The 19,569-nt window shown below is 42.8% G+C and overlaps 1 protein-coding gene across 1 annotated transcript in view; it reads left to right on the forward strand.

Annotated features, from left to right (window-relative positions):
* The first annotated feature begins 4,109 nt into the window (after positions 1 to 4,109).
* The window catches only part of LOC130293961 (potassium-transporting ATPase alpha chain 2-like), a 29,613-nt gene continuing 14,153 nt past the window's right edge, over positions 4,110 to 19,569 (forward strand). The window contains exons 1-8 of the mRNA XM_056543291.1: positions 4,110 to 4,180; positions 11,124 to 11,634; positions 12,404 to 12,538; positions 13,646 to 13,705; positions 14,705 to 14,908; positions 14,997 to 15,110; positions 15,187 to 15,321; positions 15,437 to 15,554. Of these exons, the coding sequence (XP_056399266.1) occupies positions 11,623 to 11,634; positions 12,404 to 12,538; positions 13,646 to 13,705; positions 14,705 to 14,908; positions 14,997 to 15,110; positions 15,187 to 15,321; positions 15,437 to 15,554 (778 nt within the window). The 5' untranslated portion in view covers positions 4,110 to 4,180; positions 11,124 to 11,622. The remainder of the gene's footprint in view (positions 4,181 to 11,123; positions 11,635 to 12,403; positions 12,539 to 13,645; positions 13,706 to 14,704; positions 14,909 to 14,996; positions 15,111 to 15,186; positions 15,322 to 15,436; positions 15,555 to 19,569) is intronic.

Raw genomic sequence — 19,569 nt, forward strand, 5'->3', positions numbered from 1 at the left:
CTACGGCTATTGCCTATGTACTGAGAACAAGCGGGGCCCTGTACACTGAGGACAAGTAGGGCTCTGTACACTGAGGACAAGTAGGGCTCTGTACACTGAGGACAAGCAGGTCTTTGTAGACTGAGGACAAGCAGGGCTTTGTAGACTGAGGACAAGCAGGGCTCTGTACACTGAGGACAAGCAGGGCTTTGTAGACTGAGGACAAGCAGGGCTTTGTAGACTGAGGACAAGCAGGGCTCTGTACACTGAGGACAAGCAGGGCTTTGTAGACTGAGGACAAGCAGGGCTCTGTGCACTGAGGACAAGCAGGGCTCTGTGCACTGAGGACAAGCAGGGCTTTGTACACTGAGGACAAGCAGGGCTCTGTACACTGAGGACAAGCGGGGCTCTGTGCACTGAGGACAAGCAGGGCTCTGTACACTGAGGACAAGCAGGGCTCTGTACACTGAGGACAAGCAGGGCTCTGTGCACTGAGGACAAGCAGGGCTCTTTTCACTGAGGACAAGCAGGGCTCTGTACACCGAGGACAAGCAGGGCTCTGTATACCGAGGACATGCAGGGCTCTGTACACCGAGGACATGCAGGGCTCTGTACACCGAGGACATGCAGGGCTCTGTACACCGAGGACATGCAGGGCTCTGTACACTGAGGACAAGCAGGGCTCTGTACACTGAGGACAAGCAGGGCTCTGTACACTGAGTACAAGCAGGGCTCTGTACACTGAGGATGGGATGGTGTTTCCCTGTACCCTTCTCCTGCCCTGCCAGGCTGAGTCTCTTTATGTCCCCAGGGCCCCCTGCAGTGTTATCCCCTATGTACATATGTTGTATGTTAAAAGTATAATGTTTCTTTAATTACTGTGACCATGTGCTTGTTACTTAGGAGGCATTAATGACCAGGTGACCTATGGGCTCGTTGCTAGACACCCCTATAAAACTGGGGTGGAGCTACAATCTCTCTCTTCCAGCATTCTTGCTCCTGCTGAGGTCCAGTGCAGTCGTCTCAGTGTCTGTGTCCAGATCATTGGAGGCCTCAAGTCTAAAGTCTGCAGCTAAAGTCATCTTCATGTCAATTGCCAAGTCAGTCAAGTCTACCCTCAGTAAAGCTACCATTGTCCAAAACTCGGCATTGTTGTTTTCATTGCCCCCGTGCCTAGCCCAGGACCAGCGGTATTAGCTTCGGGTGGTTGAGGCTGAACCACGCCGTGGCGTCATGACAAGAATGGGTTAAAAACATCTGCCCCAGGGTTACAACATCACACATACATTGCACCCCCGCATGCCATATAGGGCTTGCAGGTGCTGAACTTGAACTTTTTGTTTGTGTGGTTAGGGTTAACTGTTAGGTTGGGTGGTGGGTTAAAAGGGGGGAGAGGTTCTGTGGGATTGAAGAAATGCAACCGGACCAGTTTTAGTTTAGTTATTAGTTTTAAGGCTATCATTATTATGAATATTGTTATTATTATTTTTATTATTATTATGAGTAGGGTTATTATTATTTTATTATTATTTTATTATGATAAAGTAGTATGTAGTTTATACGTGTGGGGTTGTTATTACAATGGTGTGTTTGGTAAGAATGAGGCTGGACCAGAAAATACTTTGATGGACATTGTTGGACTAACATGGATTCATTTTTGTATACATTGTGCAGGTATATGTTGTTTGTGTTATTGTTATGTTTTTAAATAAAAGATCTACAGGCTGCTATTAGTAGCCAAGTACTCACCGCTAATGGAGGGCATCAGCTATTACCTTGATGTCCGCCATTAACTCTTTAGATGGCATGAAAGCATAAAATGACAGTTGCCGTTTGCTCAGTGGACTCTTCATCCCAAAGCAGCGCGATCACACATGCAAGGGGAAGGGGGAGGTGGATGAGTTCAAATGATTGCCGAAGTTCCTTCCTGTACCTCCATGCCATTATCGTCCTCTCTGTTAAAGGGGTTTTCCAGGCCAAAACTTTTTTTTATATATCAACTGGCTCCGGAAAGTTAAACAGATTTGTAAGTTACGTATATTAAAAAATCTTAATCCTTGCAATAGTTATTAGCTTCTGAAGTTGAGTTGTTGTTTTCTGTCTAACTGCTCTCTGATGACTCACGTCCCGGGAGCTGTGCAGTTCCTATGGGGATATTTTCCCATCATGCAGAGTTCCCGGGACGTGACATCATCATTGAGCAGTTAGACAGAAAACTTCAGAAGCTAATAACTATTGGAAGGACTGAGATTTTTTAATAGAAGTAATTTACAAATCTGTTTAACTTTCCGGAGCCAGTTGATATATAAAAAAAAGTTTTTGCCTGGAATACCCCTTTAAGTCAGGCAGACAGCATTAGCAGAGCACTATATTAGCAATAGCATGGCACTAAACAGTCATAGCAGTCTAATAATTGCCTATAACAGTCCCCTTCGGGGACTTATAAAGTGTAAAAATATGTTGGAAAAAAAGTTTGGTATCGCTGCGCACAGAATTGTCCGTACTATGAAAATATTATGTAAATGATTCTGTATGGTAAATGGCATAAATGTAAAAAAAAAAAAAAAAAAGTCTAAAATTTGTTTGACTTGAGTTTTTAAGTTCAAGTATAAACAGTTATGTAACTATGGGTAATATTGGAATCGTATTGACCCAGAGAATAAAGAAAACATGTTAGTTTTACCGTAAAGTGCACTGTGTAAAATAGAAACCCCCAAAATTTGCAAAATTGCATTTTTTTTATATTGTTTTCTGTGAATAGAAATATGGGTCTATTAAAAGACAGGAGGAAAAAAATGCAAAAATGAAAATGGGTTGTGTCCTCAAGAGGATAAATACAGTAACATTTCAGAATGTTTATTTTTGGTCCAAATCATAATGGTTTCCTACATATTTTAAATAGTACCAAATGTTATTTCATCATAATGAATGAATAAATAAATACATGAATGAATGAATTAATAAATAAATAAATAAGTAAATAAATAAATGACAGTCTTACCTTATATTCACTCTATTGGATTAATTTCCAAATAATCTCTTCCCCATGGAATATTCTGCCTCCTATATAATCCTTAGATTCTTCTTTGTTCCTTTTGAGTACAATACAATGTTGTGTCCTAGATGATAATCTATGAATATTATCATGTCTAGTGTTTAATAGAGAATAGATGCTGGACATTTATTAATAAATATAAGCTCCGGTGTCAGCTCTGTTTATACACTATGTACGTGTCCACTGACCTAACCAAGACAACTATATATATAGCTTTTAACAAATACATTGTATACTTGTGGTTAGTGATTGTACAGTACAATCCCAGATACGTACAATACTGAATAGAATCTCTACAGATAGCCAAAGGGCAAGATGAAAACTTGAGACTGATAAACTCCTTGGGGCAAAATGAGGAGGTTGTCATCGAGACCGGTTCATTCTGCAGCAGGTAGGTTTCTTACCCACCCAAACTCCTCTGAATTGTAGGTTTGGCCAGTTTTACTGTAAATATATTAGAGAAGGAAAAAAATATGAAAGTTTGAAGACTGTAACTATAATATACAGGATGGATGTATAAACTGATATACAGACAGTGGTTTTTATATCATATGTCACACATAAGGAACATAGCTCCTCTTGGGTTAGATAAGAATCTTGAGAGGGGATTGAAATGTTGCTACCAAACAAAATAACAATCATCCTCATAGCTTAACCTCTTATCCCATCCATCCCATCCTCCTGTCGCCATATCCCATCCTCATATCTCATCGTCATATCCTGTCGCCATATCCAATCCTCATATCTTGTCCTTATATCCCGTCCCCCATGTTAACTATTTTCTGCACCTGCCTGCTGGACAGTCTGCAGAATATTTCAAAGTCCTGGACAATCTCCGCAGCTGGAGAGTAATACAACCTAGAAATATAATGGAATCCCCATAGACTTGCATGGGACTTCAGAAAAAATCCCCCACCTTCTCATGCTACATGGCACACACCTGTTGTCAGGATAACTTATGTTCTTTTCTTCAGCTATGGGACCTTAGTGACAAGTAGACCACATTTGGGAAGTTATCAGGTTTTGGCCATCTCTGAGGTAACACGGCATCTCTTCTTGCCAATGACTCGATATGCCTTGGGGCTCAATGGAATTCTTTAGGAAAAATATTTGAGAATTTGTGAAGACCAGTTTGTCCTGCTGCAGGTAGGTCCTTTCATCTGAATGCTCCACAGTTACCATCATTGGAGGAGATTTATCAAAGTTGTCTATGTCCCGCATCAATATAGACCAAAGTGCAGAGTGTTAGGTCGGTCTATTGTGCGCCTAATTTATCAAATGTCGCACGGCTCTTGATAAATTCTGTGCACGACTTAGTGATCTATGGTTTAGACTATATTTAAACCTGCTCCAGCGTGGTCTGACATTTTGGCGTACTTTCAGCCGATGCGACTTGTCGCTGAAAAGTCGCTTTTCATGAATTCAGCACCAAGGCATTTTTCTGTCTAAAATATCCCAGAATGGACCATGTTCTAAAAATCCTCTAAAGCAAAAGATGCACAAAAGTCGCACATATTTAGACTGCGACTTTCTGTGCGACAAATTTAGATGGGAAAAACCAGTCTAAATCCTTTGATAAATCTCCCCCATTGTATTTGTTGGTTTCACCTACAAATACAGGGGGGTCCGAGCGCTGGGGCCCCCGGGGATCTCCTGGACGGGGCCACAGCAGTGTGCTGGAAAGGGGCTGTTCTGTCCCCACATGATGCGGCGGCCGACACGCCCCCTCCATGCACCCCAAAGATATACATGGAGGGGGCGTGTCTGCCGCAGATTTCTGCTGGGGACGAAACTTCCCTTTCTGCAGACTGCCGCAGCCCCGTTTAGGAGATCCTGGGGGCCCCAGCGCTTGGACCCCCCGCAATCTATAACTTATTCCCTATCCTTTGGAATACTCCTTAAAAGACGTAGGGCGTACCTGTACGCCCAACGCCCGGTCCTGGTATTTAAAACGGGGTCACGCCCTGACCTTGCATCATACCTGTTTGGTCATGGTGGCTAATGATAGCAGGGACCTTGGGCTAATAGCGTGCGGCACCGCAAAGTGAAAACTTCCTGGCAGCTCAGTCGGGCTGATCGGGACTATCGTGATAAAATCGTGATGTCCCGATCAGCTGGGATGCAGGCAGAGGTCTCCTTACCTTGCTCTGTCGCGTCCGATCGGCGTGTGATTGCTCCAAGCCTGAGATACAGGCTTGAGCAATCGACCGCCTATAACACTGATCCATGCAACGCTATGGCTTTGCAGGGATCAGTGTAAAAGATCAGTATGTGCAGTGTTATAGCCCCCCTATGGGAGCTATAACACTGCAAAAAAAACTGTGAAAAAAAAAGTTAAGAAAGGTCATTTAACCCCTTCCCTAATAGAAGTTTGAATCACCCCCCTTTTCCCATAAAAAAAACAGTGTAAATAAAAATAAACATATGTGGTATCACCGCATATGGAAATGTCCAAATTATAAAAATATATCGTTAATTAAACCGCATGGTCAATGGCGTACGCGCAAAAAAATTCCAAAGTTCGAAATAGCGTATTTTTGGTCAATTTTTATATCATGAAAAAATGATCAATAAGACCTATCAATACAAAAATGGTACCGATAAAAACTTCAGGACACGGCGCAAAAAATTAGCCATCATACCGCCCCATTCGCGGAAAAATAAAAAAGTTATAGGGGTCAGAAAATGAGAATTTTTAACGTATAAATTTTCCTGCATGTAGTTATGATTTTTTTCAGAAGTACGACAAAATCCAACCTATATAGGTAGGGGATCATTTTAATTGTATGGACCTACAAAATAAAGATAAGGTGTCATTGTTACCAAAAAATGTACTGCGTAGAAACGGAAGCCCCCAAAAGTTACAAAATGGCATTTTTTCTTCAATTTTGTCGCACAATTAATTTTTTTTACGTTTCACCGTGGATTTTTTGGTAAAATGACTGATGTCACTGCAAAGTAGAATTGGTGGCGCAAAAAATAAGCCATAATATGGAATTTTATATGCAAAATTGAAAGCGTTCTGATTTTTAGAAGGTGATGAGAAAAAAATTTAAATGGAAAAACCCTGCATCCTTAAAGGGGTACTTCGCCCCTAGACATCTTATCCCCTATCCAAAGGATAGGGGATAAGATGTCAGATCGCCGCGGTCCCGCTGCTGGGGATCCCCGGGATCCCCGCTGCGGCACTGCGCTATCATTACAACACAGAGCGAGTTCGCTCTGTGCGTAATGACGGGCGATACAGGGGACGGAGCAGCGTGACGTCATGGCTCCGCCCCTCGTGACATCACGGCCTGTCCCCTTAATGCAAGTCTATGGCAGGGGGCGTGACGACCGTCACGCCCCCTCCCATAGATTTGTATTGAAAGGGGCGAGCCGTGACGTCACGAGGGGCGGAGCTGTGACGTAACAATGCTCCGGCCCCTGTATTGCCCATCATCACACACAGAGCGAACTCGCTTTGTGCTGTAATGATAGCGCAGTGCCGCAGCGGGGATCCCAGGGCTCCCCAGCAGCGGGACCGCGGCGATCTGACATCATGTCCCCTATCGTTTGGATAGGGGATAAGATGTCTAGGAGTGCAGTACCCCTTTAAGGGGTTAACTTTCTGGCACCAGTTGATAAAAAAAAAAAATGTTTTCCACCGGAGTGCCCCTTTAATATATGATATGTCACCAGGTTCATGCAAAAAATATGACTCTGCCAGGAGCAGACAGAAAAAGGTAAGCTATACAATTACAGAGGCAGATAGATCCAGTGTACCCTGGATCTAATACATATTGAACATCCTATAGACATTTCCAGGTACAGTCAGTGAATATTTAGAATGACAAAGCAACAAAGGGAGGGGGACAATCCAGAATTTCCAGCTCTTCCCCACACAACACCTATCGTTATCATCGCTGGGAAGCCTCTCAGTAATTCTTTCCAGTTCTGTTCAGAAATTATACATTTCCCTCTACAATTTTGATAAGTAACAGGGGCAAAAGTAAACTCCCTTATTAACAGTATTTGACCAGTTAAAAATCTACAATATATTGAGAAACTACGGAATAGTGTCGTTTTATATGTAACCTTGGAACGTATTGGCTTAGGTTGTGTTGGCTAAATCAAAGGGATGCCCCACCTTCCCAAAACCCTTGCGGTGTACCCATGATAAGAGATGGCCATGGTGCCAGGTAATATATGGAATATTACACCAGATTTAGATACTTTGTGAATATTTATCAGATACTAACTTTTTGTGGGTAATATAGTCTATGGGATGATACAAATTGTCCATAGAACCATGGGGCTCCTTATGAGCAGACGGGTGTACAGTGGGGCCCTATCTGCTGAGGGTCCATGTTATCACACTTAATCATCATGGTAAAGAATGGCTTAAAATTATTTTATTGCCAAAACTGATTGAGGAGCTATCCTAATAATAGGCACCCCACTCATCAGAATATTGATGGTCTATCCCTTAAAGGAGATTTGCAGTGTATAACACTAATAAGTGTCTGATCGCTTGGGGTCTAAACGCTGAGACCCCCCTCAATCTCCTGTCCAGGACCGCGGCTCTCCCTTGCAGGAGGCGTGAGGAAGGATAGCCTTATGCCTATCTTTATCTTATATGAAGGATAGCCTTCTACCTATCCCTATCTTATATGAAGGATAGCCTTATGCCTATCTCTATCTTATATGAAGGATAGCCTTCTACCTATCCCTATCTTATATGAAGGATAGCCTTATACCTATCCCTATCTTATATGAAGGATAGCCTTATACCCATCTCTATCTTATATGAAGGATAGCCTTATACCTATCTCTATCTTATATAAAGGATAGCCTTATACCTATCTCTATCTTATATGAAGGATAGTCTTATGCCTATCCCTATCTTATATAAAGGATAGCCTTATACCTATCTCTATCTTATATGAACGATAGTCTTATGCCTATCTCTATCTTATATGAAGGATAGCCTTAAACCTATCTCTATCTTATATAAAGGATAGCCTTATACCTATCTCTATCTTATATGAAGGATAGCCTTATGCCTATCCCTATCTTATATGAAGATAGCCTTATACCTATCTCTATCTTATATGAAGGATAGTCTTATACCTATCCCTATCTTATATTAAGGATAGCCTTATGCCTATCCCTATCTTATATGAAGGATAGCCTTATACCTATCTCTATCTTATATGAAGATAGCCTTATACCTATCTCTAACTTATATGAAGGATATCCTTCTACCTATCCCTATCTTATATGAAGGATAGCCTTATACCTATCTCTATCTTATATAAAGGATAGCCTTATACCTATCTATATCTTATATACAGGATAGCCTTATGCCTATCCCTATCTTATATGAAGATAGCCTTATACCTATCTCTATCTTATATGAAGGATAGTCTTATACCTATCCCTATCTTATATAAAGGATAGCCTTATACTTATCCCTATCTTATATGAAGGATAGCCTTATGCCTATACCTATGTTATATGAAGGATAGCCTTATGCCTATCCCTATCTTATATGAAGGATAGCCATATACCTATCTCTATCTTATATGAAGATAGCCTTATACCTATCTCTAACTTATATGAAGGATATCCTTATACCTATCCCTATCTTATATGAAGGATAGCCTTATACCTATCTCTATCTTATATAAAGGATAGCCTTATACCTATCTATATCTTATATAAAGGATAGCCTTATACCTATCCCTATCTTATATGAAGGATAGCCTTATGCCTATCCCTATCTTATATGAAGATAGCCTTATACCTATCTCTATCTTATATGAAGGATAGTCTTATACCTATCCCTATCTTATATAAAGGATAGCCTTATACCTATCCCTATCTTATATGAATGATAGCCTTATGCCTATCCCTATCTTATATGAAGGATAGTCTTATACCTATCTCTATCATATATGAAGGATAGCCTTATGCCTATCCCTATCTTATATGAAGGATAGCCTTATACCTATCTTTATCTTATATGAAGGATAGCCTTATACCTATCCCTATCTTACATGAAGGATAGCCTTATACATATCTCTATCTTATATGAAGGATAGCCTTATACCTATCTCTATCTTATATGAAGGATAGCCTTATACCTATCTATATCTTATATGAAGGATAGCCTTATACCTATCTATATCTTATATGAAGGATAGCCTTATACCTATCTATATCTTATATGAAGGATAGCCTTATGCTTATCCGACACATGCTTAAAGGGGTACTCGCCCCCTCCCATAGGCTTGCATTGAGTGGGTGGAGCGTGACGTCACACTGGGGGTGGAGCCCTGACATCACAATGCTCCGGCCCCGTGATTGCCAGTAATCCGACCCGGAGTGAACATGCTCCGGGGACTGATTATAACGGGGTGCTGTGTGCAAGATCGCAGGGGTCCCCACCGGCGGGACCCCACGATCAGGCATCTTATCCCCTATCCTTTGGATAGGGGATAAGATGTCTTAGCGCCGGAGTACCCCTTTAAACTCCTTCACTGTATTTGCAGCGACCACTTCTGCAGGAAGGCTATTCCATGCATCCACTACTCTCTCAGTAAAGTAATACTTCCTGATATCACTTTTAAACCTTTGCCCCTAATATAAAACTATGTCTCTTGTGGTAGTTTTTCTTCTATTAAATCTCTTCTCCTCCTTTACTGTGTTGATTCCCTTTATAGTTTCTATCATATCCCTTCTGTCTCGTCTTTCTTCCAAGAATTCAATGTTTGTTACCATCATTACATAATGTTTACATTGCCCCTTCCAAGGGACAAGATTTTTCCCAGACCTAACCTGCATATAAATAAGTGATTCCTTCCTCTTTCTCATTCCTTTGTTTCATTGATTGTCATTCTCAAACTAGACATCTTTCCTTTCCTCCTATTCCCACGTACATTGCCCATTCTGGACCACTATCCTCCCCACATCTGGTTAGGTCACCTCTTCACTCATATCTCCTATATACAGAAATGCTTCTCTCCCGTCATCCTAACCTGCTTCACTTCACTGATATTAGAAGCGGCCGTCTCCAGCTTTAGATTCCACACTTGTGCTCTCCAGTACAACCTGTCTCTTTACCTGTGTCCTACCTCTAGGGCCGATTCAGCTAATGATGAGTATAAGGTTCTCGGCTATAAAACACCCAATGTTCAAGCTATTTATATAACACTATGACCTCCTGCCATGTACATGATCGGGACCTATCCTCAGATTCAGAGAACTTATTAAGAAGTCTATGTACAATGCTAAGAGTCTGGAGGTGAACCCTATGAACCTTGGTGCTAATATCTCAGTTAGGAAAAGTCATAACCTTATATGATATGATAATATATACTGTATATATAAGGACTGACAGTGATCTGGGCATTAAAGGGGTACTCCGGCGCTAAGACATCTTATCTCCTATCCAAATGATAAGATGCCTGGTCGTGGGGGTCCCGCCGCTGGGGACCCCCCGTGATCTTTCATGCAGCACCCTGTTACCTTCAGCCCCCGGAGCATGTTCGCTCCGGGTCTGATGACTGCCGATCACGGGGCCGGAGTATGGTGATGTAACGGCTCCGCCCCGTGTGACATCACACTCTGCCCCCTCAATGCAAGCCTATGGGAGGGGGCGTGACAGCCCAGTGTGACATCACGCTCCGCCCCCTCAATGCAAGCCTATAGGAGGGGGTGTGACAGCCCAGTGTGACGTCATGCTCCGCCCCCTCAATGCAAGCCTATGGGAGGGGGCGTGGTGGCTGTCAAGCCCCCTCCCATAGGCTTGCATTGAGGGGGCGGAGGATGACATTACACGGGGCGGAGCCATGACATCATAATACTCTGGCCCTGTGATCGGCAGTCATCAGACCCGGAACGAACACGCTCCAGGGGCTTATGGTAACGGGGTGCTGCATGAAAGATCCCCAGCGGCGGGACCCCCGCGATCAGACATCTTATCCCCTACCCTTTGGATAGGGGATAAGATGTCTAGGGATGGAGTACCCCTTTATGTTGCATTAATGAAATACAATAGACTTTTGCACAATATTCTAATTTTTCGAGTTTCACTTGCATCTAGATGTATTTACAGCTCTCAAGTTAAAACCTGCACATTGTAATGCCCCCTACCGAGCTATGTCTATATTCATACAAAAATGTGACCCTTTCAGCATCAGTATTTCAGCTAAAACATACCACCCAACCAATACAAGGATGGGGATGCACCTCTTTGGCCTACAGTGTGACACAGCTCCATTCCTCTCATTGGCCCCGGGTTAATCCTAGTGGTCAGTATCTGCATAAGTTCATGTAAAGAAAAAAGACAAACTGGTTTATCTGGAGAAAACCTGGTGTATCTAGATCTAAAATGTATTCAGCGTGTTACTGAGAGGCGGTGATAATGTGAGGGGCAACTCTATATAAGCCAAGGGTTGGATCCTTCATAGTCAATGGCATCCTACATGACCTGAGTGCTAGGATTAGGCAATAGAAGATCATCTTCTGGCCAACCGAGGACCAGCCAAGGAGTCCTCCATATAGACTTGTACAGGACATCCAGCCCTTCCCAACCTGCAACCATGTCTTCCCAGGTAAGTGCACTGAAGTTTTCTTACTTCATTTTTAATTGATGTCATCAAAAATCTAATTTATAATCGGTAGAGAATTGACTCATTTACCGTGCAGTCTTATTGGAAATAAGTAATATTGTCATGTATTTGTAATACCCAAAACTGCTGATGCATATAAAGGTCTAAGTGTATCCAAATATTTAGATATCTAGTACTATGTCTGTAGTAACAGGAGGCATTGCTTGTAATTTAAAGTAAGATTTATTATAAGAAATTATGAGAAGATGTATGTTTTACATAAAAATAACTTGAGGTGATAGATAGATATAAGATAGATAGTTGTAGATAGATAGATATGATATAGATAGATAGATAGATAGATAGATATGAGATAGATAGATAGATAGATAGATATGAGATAGATAGATAGATAGATAGATATGAGATAGATATGAGATAGATAGATAGATAGATATGAGATAGATAGATAGATAGATAGATAGATATGAGATAGATATGAGATAGATAGATAGATAGATATGAGATAGATATGAGATAGATAGATAGATAGATAGATATGAGATAGATAGATAGATATGAGATATATAGATAGATATGAGATAGATAGATAGATATGAGATAGATAGATATTAGATAGATAGATAGATAGATAGATTGACTTTGATCCAAAACATTGCATGGCACCAAGTAATAGGTTCACACAATAAACTGCTTATTCTAAGTGTAATATTCAGGCTGTTCCCATAGTGTTTCCCCTTCTTTTCTACAGGAACCACCTGATGTATATACCATCCCGATGAGTGAAAAACCTGAAAAACAAAAAACCAAGGATAAAATATTGACTAGTATTAAAGGAAAGAAGGGCGAGAAGAAAGTAGAAAACCTGAAAAAGGAGCTGGAGATTGTAAGTGGTGAAAAGCTAAAAATGACATGAAGTAAATCATAGATATAGTGTGATATGTGATATGGTGTGATATGGTGTGATATAGTGTGATATGTTATATGTGATATGGTGTGATATGTGATATGTGATATGGTGTGATATGTGATATGGTGTGATGTAGTGTGATATGTGATATGGTGTGATATGTGATATGGTGTGATATGTGATATGGTGTGATATGTGATATGGTGTGATGTAGTGTGATATGTGATATGGTGTGATATGTGATATGGTGTGATATGTGATATGGTGTGATATGTTATATGGTGTGATGTAGTGTGATATGTGATATGGTGTGATATGTGATATGTAATATGGTGTGATATGTGATATGTGATATGGTGTGATATGTGATATGGTGTGATATGTGATATGGTGTGATGTAGTGTGATATGTGATATGGTGTGATATGTGATATGGTGTGATATGTGATATGGTGTGATATGTTATATGGTGTGATGTAGTGTGATATGTGATATGGTGTGATATGTGATATGTAATATGGTGTGATATGTGATATGTGATATGGTGTGATATGTGATATGGTGTGATATGTGATATGGTGTGATGTAGTGTGATATGTGATATGGTGTGATGTAGTGTGATATGTGATATGGTGTGATATGTGATATGGTGTGATATGTGATATGGTGTGATGTAGTGTGATATGTGATATGGTGTGATATGTGATATGGTGTGATATGTGATATGGTGTGATATGTGATATGGTGTGATATGTGATATGGTGTGATATGTGATATGTGATATGGTGTGATATGTGATATGGTGTGATATGGTGTGATATGTGATATGGTGTGATATGTGATATGGTGTGATATGTGATATGGTGTGATGTAGTGTGATATGTGATATGGTGTGATATGTGATATGGTGTGATATGTGATATGGTGTGATATGTGATATGGTGTGATATGTGATATGTGATATGGTGTGATATGTGATATGGTGTGATATGTGATATGTGATATGTGATATGGTGTGATATGTGATATGGTGTGATATGTGATATGGTGTGATATAGTAATGACAACAATTGTTTTCTTCTAGACCGACCACAAGTTGACTATCGATGAACTGGAAAATAAATATTCAGTAGATATCAAACAGGTAAGTCATAAAGGCATTTTACACATATTAATAATGAGTTCAAAACAACACCTTTTTTCACAATATAAAAATGTATAGTTTATTGTACAGATTCATAAAAATATTTGTTAAACTTATATTAGACGCTGTGATTACATTCAACACGAAGGCAAATACATAAGGAGTAACCGTGATCGGCTGTGATATCATGTGCAAACAACAGCTCCGATGCTACAATTATGTGACATCATTCTGAAGTGCTCCAGTGCTGGGTAACCATAATGATCGGCAACACTCATGGCCCCCAATATAGTCACACAAGTATCTTATGCACAATAATTGCAAATAGCATCCGGTGCTGCTGCTCTATGTGCTTTGTGCCCTTCACTCCTACATACGTTACGATACTTCTCTCTCAAGATGAGATCCTCTTGGGAAAGAAGTATCGTAATGTACGCAGAGGGGTGAAGGAGCGTGTATCTGCGAGACAATCATTGCACACAGTATATAGAGCAGCAGATACTATTCGCAATTATTGTGCATAAGATACTTGTGTGACTATATTGGGGGCCATGAGTGTTGCCTATTATTATGTTTACCCAGCACTGAGCACATTAGAATAATGTAACATGATTGTAGCATCGGAGCTGTTGTTTGCACATGATATCATAGCAGATTACGGGTATTCCTTATGTATTTTAGGAAATTTGTATTTGCAGTCTTAAAGGAAGTTGTGTGTTTTAGAGCTTAGTATAGAGAGTTCCATGGTGCAGGACTGTGGTGGGACAATCGAGCAACTCCATAGAGCATATGTCATTCTAGAGGACCCAGTATGTCCATGTATCATAGAGGAAGACCATTGAACCCAGTAGTTGTTATGCAATGAGGACACAGATTCTTGTTTGGAGTCCAAGGAACCCATCTAGCAAAAAGATTTTGGTTAAAATGGACAACCCCTTTAACATTATGATGAGAACATATTTTATGGTCTCATGTGTTGCACTATATTTTTTAATCTAGGGATTGAGCGTTGCAACTGCCCAGGAACTTCTCACCCGTGATGGTCCCAACAAGCTTAGTCCTCCAAAAGGAACTCCTGAAATTGTCAAGTTTTTGATGCTCATGGCTGGAGGATTCTCCATTGTGTTCTGGATTGCATCAGCATTGTGCTTTCTTGCATACGGCCTTCAAGTTGCACAGGACCCTACTGTCTCTAAAGACAATGTAAGAAAACCAATGGACTAAGACATGCTGAATAATGTTTCTTTCATCTCGTATGTTTGATTCACTTCTAATTCCTCTTTGTCTTTAGCTCTGGTTGGCCATCATCCTTATCGCAGTGGTGGTCATGACGGCTATCTTTGCATATTACCAAGAAGCTAAAAGTACCAACATTATGGCTGGCTTCAAGAACATGGTGCCCCAGGTAAGAAGCGTTACTGCAACAGCCTGAAATGACACTTGACGGGATTTGTCTCTAATATGTTTCTTTGCCAATTTAGCAAGCTGTGGTTCTTCGTGATGGGAAACGTCTTGAGATGATAGCAGAGAATCTTGTCCTAGGGGACATTGTCTTTATTAAAGGAGGTGATAAAATCCCAGCTGATTTACGTCTCCTTGAGAGCCATGGTTGCAAGGTGAGAAAAATTAAGAAATTTTACATTTAATAACAACAGTAACATGGGTCATAGTTCAAAGACAATCTTGGAAGATGTCATGTCGTGAGGTTGACCTGTAACTTTTGATGTGTAGGTTGACAATTCATCCCTCACTGGGGAATCAGAGGCACAACCTCGTGGTGTGGATTTCACTGATGATAACCCTTTGGAGACCAAGAACTTGGCCTTCTTCTCTACAACCTGTTTGGAAGGTAGCTATAAATTGTCACGATGCCGGCTGGCAGGTGGTGGATCCTCTGTGCCAGAGAGGGATTGGCGTGGACCGTGCTAGAGGATCGGTTCTAAGTCACTACTGGTTTTCACCAGAGCCCGCCGCAAAGCGGGATGGTCTTGCTGCGGCGGTAGTGACCAGGTCGTATCCCCTAGCAACGGCTCAACCTCTCTGGCTGCTGAAGAAAGGCGCGGTACAAGGGAGTAGACAGAAGCAAGGTCGGACGTAGCAGAAGGTCGGGGCAGGCAGCAAGGATCGTAGTCAGGGGCAACGGCAGAAGGTCTGGAATCACAGGCAAGGAACACACAAGGAACGCTTTCACTGGCACTAGGGCAACAAGATCCGGCGAGGGAGTGAAGGGGAAGTGAGGTGATATAGGGAAGTGCACAGGTGTAAACACTAATTGGAACCACTGCACCAATCAGCGGTGCAGTGGCCCTTTAAATCGCAAAGACCCGGCGCGCGCGCGCCCTAGGGAGCGGGGCCGCGCGCGCCGGGACAGAACTGACGGGGAGCGAGTCAGGTACGGGAGCCGGGGTGCGCATCGCGAGCGGGCGCTACCCGCATCGCGAATCGCATCCCGGCCGGAGGTGGTAACGCAGCGCCCCGGGTCCGTGGAACCGACCGGGGCGCTGCAGTGAGGGAGGTGTAGCGAGCGCTCCGGGGAGGAGCGGGGACCCGGAGCGCTCGGCGTAACAGTACCCCCCCCCTTGGGTCTCCCCCTCTTCTTGGGGCCTGAGAACCTGAGGATCAGACTTTTGTCCAGGATATTGTCCTCAGGTTCCCAGGACCTCTCTTCTGGACCACAACCCTCCCAATCCACTAAAAAAAAAGTTTTTCCTCTGACCTTTTTTGAGGCTAAGATCTCTTTGACAGAGAAGATGTCCGAGGAGCCGGAAACAGGAGTGGGAGGAACAGATTTAGGAGAAAAACGGTTGAGGATGAGAGGTTTAAGAAGAGAGACGTGAAAGGCATTAGGGATACGAAGAGAAGGAGGAAGAAGAAGTTTGTAAGAGACAGGATTAATTTGACACAAAACTTTAAAAGGACCAAGATAGCGTGGTCCCAACTTATAGCTCGGGACACGGAAACGGACATATTTAGCGGAGAGCCATACCTTGTCTCCAGGGGAAAAAATGGGAGGAGCTCTTCTTTTCTTATCTGCGAATCTTTTCATGCGAGAAGAAGCCTGTAAGAGAGAATTTTGGGTCTCTTTCCATATGGTGGAAAGATCACGAGAAATTTCATCCACAGCGGGCAGACCAGAGGGCAAGGGGGTAGGGAGGGGGGGAAGAGGGTGACGGCCGTACACCACGAAAAACGGAGATTTGGAGGAAGATTCAGAGATTCTGAAATTATACGAGAATTCGGCCCAAGGTAGAAGATCTGCCCAGTCATCCTGGCGGGAGGAAACAAAATGTCGTAAATAGTCACCCAAGATCTGGTTAATTCTCTCTACTTGTCCATTGGATTGAGGATGGTATGCAGAAGAAAAATTTAATTTAATCTTGAGTTGTTTACAGAGAGCCCTCCAGAATTTAGACACAAATTGGACGCCTCTATCCGAGACGATCTGTGTAGGCAACCCGTGAAGACGAAAAATGTGTACAAAAAATTGTTTAGCCAACTGAGGCGCTGAAGGAAGACCAGGAAGAGGGATGAAATGTGCCATTTTGGAGAATCGATCAACGACCACCCAAATAACAGTGTTGCCATGGGATGGGGGTAAGTCAGTAATAAAATCCATACCAATCAGAGACCAAGGTTGTTCGGGGACAGGTAGAGGATGAAGAAAACCAGCGGGCTTCTGGCGAGGAGTCTTATCCCGGGCACAGATAGTGCAGGCTCGCACAAAGTCCACCACATCAGTCTCTAGAGTCGGCCACCAATAGAAGCGAGAGATGAGTTGCACAGATTTCTTAATGCCCGCATGACCTGCGAGATGGGAGGAGTGACCCCATTTGAGGATCCCAAGGCGTTGGCGTGGAGAAACAAAGGTCTTTCCTGGAGGAGTTTGCCTGATGGAGGCTGGAGAAGTGGAAATCAGGCAGTCAGGAGGAATGATGTGTTGAGGAGAGAGTTCAATTTCAGAGGCATCTGAGGAACGAGAGAGAGCATCGGCCCTAATGTTCTTATCAGCAGGCCGAAAGTGAATTTCAAAATTAAATCGGGCAAAGAACAGAGACCACCTGGCCTGACGAGGATTCAGCCGTTGGGCAGACTGGAGGTAGGAGAGGTTCTTGTGATCGGTGTAAATAATAACTGGAAATCTTGATCCCTCCAGCAGATGCCTCCATTCCTCAAGTGCTAATTTAATGGCTAGAAGCTCTCGATCCCCGATGGAGTAGTTCCTCTCCGCCGGAGAGAAGGTCCTGGAAAAAAAACCACAAGTAACAGCATGCCCGGAAGAGTTTTTTGTAGAAGGACAGCTCCAGCTCCCACTGAGGAGGCATCAACCTCCAATAGGAAGGGTTTAGATGGGTCAGGTCTGGAGAGCACGGGAGCCGAAGAAAAGGCAGACTTGAGTCGTTTAAAGGCGTCTTCCGCTTGAGGAGGCCAAGACTTGGGATCGGCATTTTTTTTTGTTAAAGCCACAATAGGAGCCACAATGGTAGAAAAATGTGGAATAAATTGCCTGTAATAATTGGCGAACCCCAAAAAACGTTGGATGGCACGGAGTCCGGAGGGGCGTGGCCAATCTAAGACGGCAGAGAGTTTATCTGGGTCCATTTGTAGTCCCTGGCCAGAGACCAAGTATCCTAGAAAAGGAAGAGATTGGCATTCAAACAGACATTTCTCTATTTTGGCATAGAGTTGATTATCACGAAGTCTCTGAAGAACCATACGGACATGCTGGCGGTGTTCTTCAAGATTGGCAGAAAAAATCAGGATATCGTCCAGATATACAACAACACAGGAGTATAGGAGATCACGAAAAATTTCATTAACAAAGTCTTGGAAGACGGCAGGGGCGTTGCATAGACCAAAGGGCATGACCAGATACTCAAAGTGTCCATCTCTGGTGTTAAATGCCGTTTTCCATTCATCCCCCTCTCTGATGCGGATGAGATTATAAGCACCTCTTAAGTCCAGTTTGGTAAAAATATGGGCACCTTGGAGACGATCAAAGAGTTCAGAGATGAGGGGTAGGGGGTAGCGGTTCTTAACCGTGATTTTATTGAGACCGCGGTAGTCAATGCAAGGACGTAGAGAGCCATCTTTTTTGGACACAAAGAAAAATCCGGCTCCGGCAGGAGAGGAGGATTTACGGATAAAGCCCTTTTTTAAATTTTCTTGGACGTATTCAGACATGGCAAGAGTCTCTGGGACGGACAGAGGATAGATTCTGCCCCGGGGTGGAGTAGTGCCCGGGAGGAGGTCAATGGGACAATCATAAGGCCTGTGAGGAGGTAGAGTCTCAGCTTGTTTTTTGCAAAAAACGTCCGCAAAGTCCATATAGGCCTTAGGGAGACCGGTTACATGAGGAAGCACAGGGACACGGCAAGGTTTACTGGGAACCGGTTTTAAGCAGTCCTTGGAACAAGAGGGCCCCCAACTCTTGATCTCCCCAGTGGACCAATCCAGGATTGGGGAATGGAGTTGAAGCCAGGGAAGTCCAAGAAGGATTTCAGAAGTGCAATTGGGGAGGACCAACAGTTCAATCCTCTCATGATGAGATCCGATGCACATTAGAAGGGGCTCCGTGCGGAAACGTATAGTACAGTCCAATCTTTCATTGTTTACACAATTGATGTAGAGGGGTCTGGCGAGACTGGTCACCGGGATGTTGAACCTGTTGACGAGAGAGGCCAAGATAAAATTTCCTGCAGATCCAGAGTCCAAGAAGGCCACAGCAGAGAAGGAGAAGGCAGAGGCAGACATCCGCACAGGCACAGTAAGACGTGGAGAAGCAGAGTAGACATCAAGGACTGTCTCACCTTTGTGCGGAGTCAGCGGACGTCTTTCCAGGCGGGGAGGACGGATAGGACAATCCC

This window comes from Hyla sarda, chromosome 10 (assembly GCF_029499605.1).
Source record: "Hyla sarda isolate aHylSar1 chromosome 10, aHylSar1.hap1, whole genome shotgun sequence".
Classification (NCBI taxonomy): Eukaryota; Metazoa; Chordata; class Amphibia; order Anura; family Hylidae; genus Hyla; species Hyla sarda.